Source organism: Lipotes vexillifer, unplaced genomic scaffold (genome assembly GCF_000442215.2).
Source record: "Lipotes vexillifer unplaced genomic scaffold, Lipotes_vexillifer_v1.1 scaffold177, whole genome shotgun sequence".
In the NCBI taxonomy this organism is placed as follows: domain Eukaryota; kingdom Metazoa; phylum Chordata; class Mammalia; order Artiodactyla; family Lipotidae; genus Lipotes; species Lipotes vexillifer.
The window spans coordinates 646,246-653,046 of record NW_006796206.1 but is presented as its reverse complement, the minus strand read 5'-3'; the positions used below and the strand labels follow the sequence as shown (position 1 = coordinate 653,046).

At 53.2% G+C, this 6,801-nt stretch overlaps 1 protein-coding gene across 1 annotated transcript in view; it reads left to right on the top strand.

Annotated features, from left to right (window-relative positions):
• The first annotated feature begins 1,425 nt into the window (after positions 1-1,425).
• CHST10 (carbohydrate sulfotransferase 10) overlaps positions 1,426-6,801 on the top strand; it is a 13,302-nt gene continuing 7,926 nt past the window's right edge. Inside the window, exon 1 of the mRNA XM_007468333.1 lies at positions 1,426-1,543. Coding sequence (XP_007468395.1) covers positions 1,444-1,543 — 100 coding nt within the window. The 5' untranslated portion in view covers positions 1,426-1,443. The remainder of the gene's footprint in view (positions 1,544-6,801) is intronic.

The following is a 6,801-nucleotide window of genomic DNA, read 5'->3' as shown; positions in this document are numbered from 1 at the left end:
AGTCCCAGAGCTAGCGAGCGGTGGGGCACTCCAGGGCTCTGCTTTGTGCCACGTGGCCCCAGACGAGGCGTGGCAGAAGGGGCCAGGGAGACAGGCCAGCTGCTTCAGGCAGTTAGAGCGGGAGCAGTGTTCCCCTCATTGGGTAGTGTTGCCAGACAAAATGCAGGGCACCCAGGTAAATTGGGAATTCAGAGAAACAGCAAATAGCTTTTTAAAGTATAAATGTGTCCCACACAGTACTGGGGACATAGTTATACTAAGTACTAAAAAGTGATTTGCTTGCCTGAAATTCGAACTTCACGGGGCACCCTGTGTTTTCATGTGTTTAATGTGGCAGCCCTACCAGGGGACCCCGGGAAACATGGTGCGCCTGCTGCGTGGAGACCTGAGTGCAGGTGCAGGTGTGGGCTGGACTATGGGGGGAGAACCCCTTGCGGGAGGGAATCCAGGTCACAGTGAGGGCCTCAGAGGCAAGGATCTGTCGTTGAGGCAGGAGGAAGCTGACGCCCGGGCCCTCGTGAGCCCTGTCCACCAGGTGCACTCAGGATCCGAAACTGTCTGCCGCCAGCGCACGTGCAACAGACCAGTTCCCTGCTGCCCGGGGGTGATGGACGGTCCCGACAGCCAGCTGACACCAACCCAAGCGGCTTGGTTTGGCTTCAGGAAGCCCCGTGTTAAAGGTGACACGAAGCACTTTTTTGTCTCTCTTGCAAAGAATCGAGTGCGACTTCCGGTTCTTCTGTGTCCCCTGCAGCAGAGTGTAACCGTGTGACCCGCTGAGGACCCAGGTGCCCCACGTCACTCCCGGGCAGCGATAGCCTGAGAAACGCCCACCCCCGAGGTTCCGCGCAGGCTCTGGCGGGCACGTGGGCGGAGCCGGGACGCTCCAGGGTTCGTTTCTCGGGTTTCAGAGATTCTCTACAGCTCAGTGGGTGTGGCCGCAGCTTGTCAGCGAGTCAGGATTTTAAACCCGGCCTGCTTGGAATCGCCTCAGGGTGACGTCTGCCCTCTGAGGATTACCCAAAGGTCCGGCCCGCGGCAGGCCCCCTCCTGCCCCGGCTTCCAGGTCCTGGCAGGTGCCAGATGCCAGGGACACAGTAGCCTGGGCCAGAAAGAGTCAACAGGCACATCTGCAGAAGTGAAGTCTTATCACATGTTCCAAGACCAAATAGAAATGGCTCCTTTCCGGTAAAGTGTTTTAAATTTTATTTAATTATCAACTTGATAAGTTGCTATTAATTAAAAATATGATGTTAAGTTAAATAATAAGTCAAAACACCCTTGGTATCAATAGAAAAGTATTCAGGAATATTTGTCTTGAGGCTATTAACTGAAATTGCCCATTCTTTTATTACCTCTGTTTAACTGATTGATTTGTAAGCAGCAGGGCCATTTTGCTTGTGTTTTCCAGGAAGAAGCACTGAATGGCTGACATTTGACAACATGCACCACCAGTGGCTTCTGTTGGCCACATGCTTTTGGGTGATTTTCATGTTCATGGTGGCCAGCAAGTTCATCACACTGACCTTTAAGGACCCTGATGGTAGGTACACCTCCTCGTGGAATGGATTTTGGCAAATTCAGACCTTGCTGTGGTACTGTTCCTGGGTACCTGCTTGGATGAGTGGTGACACGGAATCAAGTGACTCTGACCCAGAAGGGACTTGGAGGTCATGGTGTCCAAATCCTTGATGTTGCAGAGGTTCGGGAGAGGAGGTGGTCGGGGATGAAGGGGTCTTTCCCCTCGCAGTCTGTGGGTTTGGGGACCAGCCCTGCTTGCTGTCGCTGAGAGATGCTGCGTATGTGCCCGGTGATGCTGCCTGCTGGTGGCCACGTGTTTGAAGGTCACCTTCAGCACCCCGGAAGGAAGGTGGTCTAAATATATGTGTGTTGGGTTGTCCTCGAGGATTTTTTTTAACTCCCCTTGACCTGATGTAGGCGTTCAGATGAGGACATATTAAGAGCACACAACCCAGCCTCAGAAGAGCTGCGTCTGGTTCGTGCCCTTGCCCTTTGCTTACCGGGGCCTTAGTATTTTTTCTGTGGAATGGGCGTGCTCCCTGCTCTGTCAGCTCCAAGCCCGACCTGGGCACCATGAGGCCCTGTGAGTGACCTCTGAGGTGCTGGGCACGAGTGAGGAGCTGTGGGGACGGTCATCTTGAGCCCTGAGGCCACTCCTTCAGGGGCAGCATGAGGCAGGGCGCACGGGAGATGTTGAAAAGGCTTGTGAGCGGCCTTAGAGTGTCCTGGCACCGCCATCCTGATAGGGAGGAAGCACACAGCATCTTTATCCTGCACAAGGCTTGGCATGTTCGCCTGCAGGCGGTGGCCCTTGAGGAAGGGAAGTAGAAAAGGATCACACAGTCTTTTGCTGATTTACGCCCCGGGGGTGCACAGCCCGTGCCATCTGTGTGGCCAGCGGGCTCCGAACCCTGCTCATCCTGGAGAGCCCCCGGGGGTGTCCTCGGCTAGGCTGAGGCTGCCCAATGCCCCACAGCCCCTGCTTCCATCCTCCCTGTAGAGGGGCAAGGTTGGAAGGCAGATCTGCAGGCAGAAGAGGGAGGCGCTGAAATAAGCCCCCAGGGTGGTTCTCAGCTCCGCAGTTTCAGGTCAGTAACGTTATCAGGGCCCAGCTGGCTGTCATCTCAATCCTACCCTCATCTTCCAGGAGCCCGAGAGGCTTTCACAGCCCGGGGAAGGTGGAGTCACAGCTGCAGGCATCTGGGGTGGCCAAGAGCATCACGGGGTGTCACGGCTAATCACGGTCACACTGGGAGCCGGGGCCGCTGTCAGGACAGCACAGACCAAGTCTGGGAAGGTTGTTCGAATTTGAGCTGTGGATCTCAGCCCAGCCATTTGCTGCGGGGCTGCTCCCCCCAACAGTTAATGTCACCGATAGTGGAGACCCCTTGTTAAGAGTTAGAGCAGTGGTTCTGGTCCCCAGGGCACTTTAAAATCGCATGGGGACTGTGTATACCTCCTGCTGCCCAGGCCCAGCAGAGACCGGGGGGGCAGAATCTCTAGGCTGGGGGGCCCAGGTGAGGACCGCCAGTGGGAACGTGGCTGGGAAACTGCACAAGAAACAAAGCTGCAGAGAACATGAAATGCTGTCACTGAGTCTACACATTTCACTTGTGATTCCTTTAGTGTCATCTCCTGGTAAGGGAGGCACTTGAAAGGCGAGCCATGAGGTTGAATTGTTTGTGGTTTATTTTATTTAAAAATGAGGAGTGTATGTAATATATTTTATATTCCACCCAAAATAATTAAATAAGACATGTGTCTCTGAGTTTGAATATGAGCTAGCAGTAAGGCCTCTGAAGAGCACCTCGCATCTCAGGGGCATCTGATAAACGAGGTGTCGCTGCTGTGGTGGGGCAGGTTTTATGCTGCGTGTTTTCAGAAAAGTGTAGAAGCTTGAGAAGGTCCGGGGAAGGGGAGCAGGAAGTGAATGGGTGGAAGGTGACCCTACAGAGAAGGCTGAGAGGCCTTAGGATGTTAAAACTGCAGAGAAGGTCTGCTGCTGCCCTGGGGGCGCTCACCAGGGTCTCACCAGTGGCTCCAGCCCCATGAGGCGCATGGTGGTCTGCGTGCCCTTGGGTGTCCCACATAGTTGCTGGGGTTCCGTGCAGGGGAGCGTGGTTGCGGGCTGCTCCTGGAGGGAACATGAGAGCCCGAGCTCACCAGCCAGCTCCCCTTTCCCCCTCGGGCAGCACGGAGGAGCTGGTCTTCAGTGGGGATGCAGCCCCGTCGTGCTGTGGACTGAGAGTGAGGACCCTAACCCTAACCCCTAAACTAACCCCAAACCCTAAACCCTAACCCTAACCCTTTGTTATTGGGCTCAAACATAACCCAGCCTTTCTCGACCACACAGATCTTATCTAATTGTCCCCAAGTCCCTGGCTGCGATCATGAAGGTGGGTGTCTGCTGGCTGGGTTCGGGTGCAGGAAGCAAGCCCACGTGCATGGCGTCTTGCTGGCCTGGGTGACTGAGCAGGGAGCGGGCCCCCCAGAAGTTCAGGCCTCAGTCCCCTGGAGTACTGTGGCTCAGGCCTCAGGTCCCCTCTGTCTTGAGAGGCAGCTCACCCCCACAGTGGATCTCAGACTCCTATAGGAAACCAGGGAGGTTGGTAAATGTGTGGCCGTGAGAGATTTCCTCATGTGTTGGAGTTTATTTTACTTGCGTTCAGTGTTTTTGCTTTTGAGCCAGAAGCCCACTGTGAACTGTCATCACAAGGAAGTAACTAACACACAGTGGTGTCCTGTGTGGGGAAGTTCCATCCCTGTAAAGTGGGTGGCAGATCCATGGCCTCAGTGTTCAGGGAGCTGGGTGCCCTCAGTGTCTATGGGCAGCTCCTTCCAGCTCTGTCCCCTGGGAAGTGGGCTCTGTTCCAGCATCCAGTTCTCACCTACCTGTTCTATTTTTTTTTTTTTGCGGTACGTGGGCCTCTCACTGCTGTGGCCTCTCCCGTTGCGGAGCACAGGCTCCGGACGTGCAGGCTCAGCAGCCATGGCTCACGGGCCCAGCCGCTCCGCGGCATGTGGGATCTTCCCGGACCGGGGCACGAACCCGTGTCCCCTGCATCGGCAGGCGAACTCTCAACCACTGCGCCACCAGGGAAGCCCTCACCTACCTGTTCTTAATGAGTTCCCTACCACCCAGTGGGTAGGAAGAGCACATTTGTCTTGAGCTGCTGTTTAAAGCCGTGTGTGCGTGCGTGTGTGAGTGTGTGTGTGAGTGATGGTCTCTCTTCGGCTCAGGAGTGAAGCCACAGTGAATCCTTCTTTAACAGATTTCAGTGTCGTTTTGAACTAGACTTTGTCATAGGGAAATAAATCCCATTCAGTGGTGGGAATTTGATGGCACAGAATTGACATCCATGTGAATCTGGTGTGTATGCGTAGACACTGATTTTCTTCCTAATCTTGTGCCTCAGCTCAGCTGCCAGCCGCTTAAGGTCAAAACCTGTGATGCGATGTCTGCACGCCCCCTGCCCAGCGTGTGATGCAGTGGTGACCCTGGGCAGCTGGACACACAGAGAGGTCAGGGAGCTGAGGGGCTGCTAGCCTGTCTAGAAAAACAAAGCAGTACTGCATGTGGCAAATTTAAAGACATTTTGTGAAACAAATATAATGATGTCTCTAAGGAAAGCGAGCTCATGTTGTGAAGATAGCTGATGGTACCTATTGATCAGGATCCTTGGGCCTGAAGCTGGCGTGTTGCCCCTGGGGTTCAGGGTGGGGTAGGGATCTGCCCTTTGATCACAGTGGCGACAGCAGCACCTGCTGAAAATACATGGTTGTCAGCAAAGCAGTGGAAAAGCAAAACCAAACATAAGGTGTGCTATCAGTTTTATTTGAATCTAGTTGAATTGGGTTCGAGGGGAGTTGGGGAGCAAATACCAGGATGTTCAAGGTTAAAAAAAAAAACAAAAACAGTTAAAAATTGGCGGACGAATAGCCGACATGTGTGGCTGGAAGGTGAGCTGTCCCACAGCTACCAGAGCCCGTTCTGCATGCTTCCGAGTGTGTGAAATAGGCACTTTTCAAAAATTCACTGTTAAGTCAGTTGTTTAGAATTCACGCTACGTTGTCCATCTACAGTGTCATTAAGGAAGCTTAGGTTTCTGGGAACCCGTGTGGCCTGTGGAAGTGCTGAGCATCGCTGTGCTGGTCAGAGATGTTGGCACATGAGGTGACCAGATAGGAGTGGAAGGTGCCATTTCCCTGAGCACGTTGGTGCTCGAAGGTGAGGCTGCGGAGGAGGAGGAGGAGGTTGGACGCTGGCCTCTTGGCCCTCGGGGTGCATTCCGGAGCCTTGGGGCCAAGGGTGCTGCTGCCCTGTCTGTCTTCACGCTATCCATGGTGCCTCCTGTCCTCACTGCAGGTGCAGAGCAGCTCCTGTGCGCACCTGTGGTTAGGGCTGCATTTCGACTCAAACACAGGGAAAAGGAAAAAAGATTTCCGTGGGATTTATAGAGGTGTGTGGCCGAGATTTCTGGTGGAGTCGGAGAGCTCAGAGGCATGAGCGGTGGGAGATGGGTTATTATTATTGACGGGGCTCTGGGAGGCTGGGTTTCTCCCCTCTGCACTGGGAGGACGTCAGGGTGGGGCTTGTTCATGGTGGGGCTGTCTGGGGAGCGGGGGTCTTTAACAGCCATACTGAAGGCGGGGAGGCTGCAGCAGAGCCTGCAAAGTGTAGGTAGTAATGACCCAAGAGGAGTTGGTTTTGACGTTTTTAACAAAGTGAAATGTGCCTTTGCTTATGCGTTTTTATGCTAATTTCTGTGCTTTTCTTTGATAACTACTTTTTTATTCAAATTATGTTTCTAGGCTTTGCAAAACTTTGAAAGCAATGTTTCTTTGATTGTAGAGATCTGACAGTTATCTTCAAATTCTACCCGAAGGTTTACCCCCAAATCAGTTTGTTGTAAATGATTACTCTGGTGTAGCGTTTTGTAAGACTCCTCTAGTCTAATTTCAGTTCCCATAAATTTCAAAAATAATGTGTAAGCACTAACTTGACTGCCGACTTGGCTTTTTTTTCCTAATTAAACTTTTAATTTTGAGATTGTTGTAGAGTCACGTGCAGTTGTACAAGAGAGTCCGATGTACCCTTTACTCTTTTGCCCCAGTGTAGCATGTTGCAAAACCACAGTGCAGAGTCACAAGAAGGGTATTGGCAAGGATGCAGTCACGATGCACAACATCTCCATCACCACCAGGATCCCTCCAGTTGCCCTTCTGTAGCCACACCCACCTCCCTTTCCCCCTCCCTCCCCCGTGTCCCCTCCCCCTCCC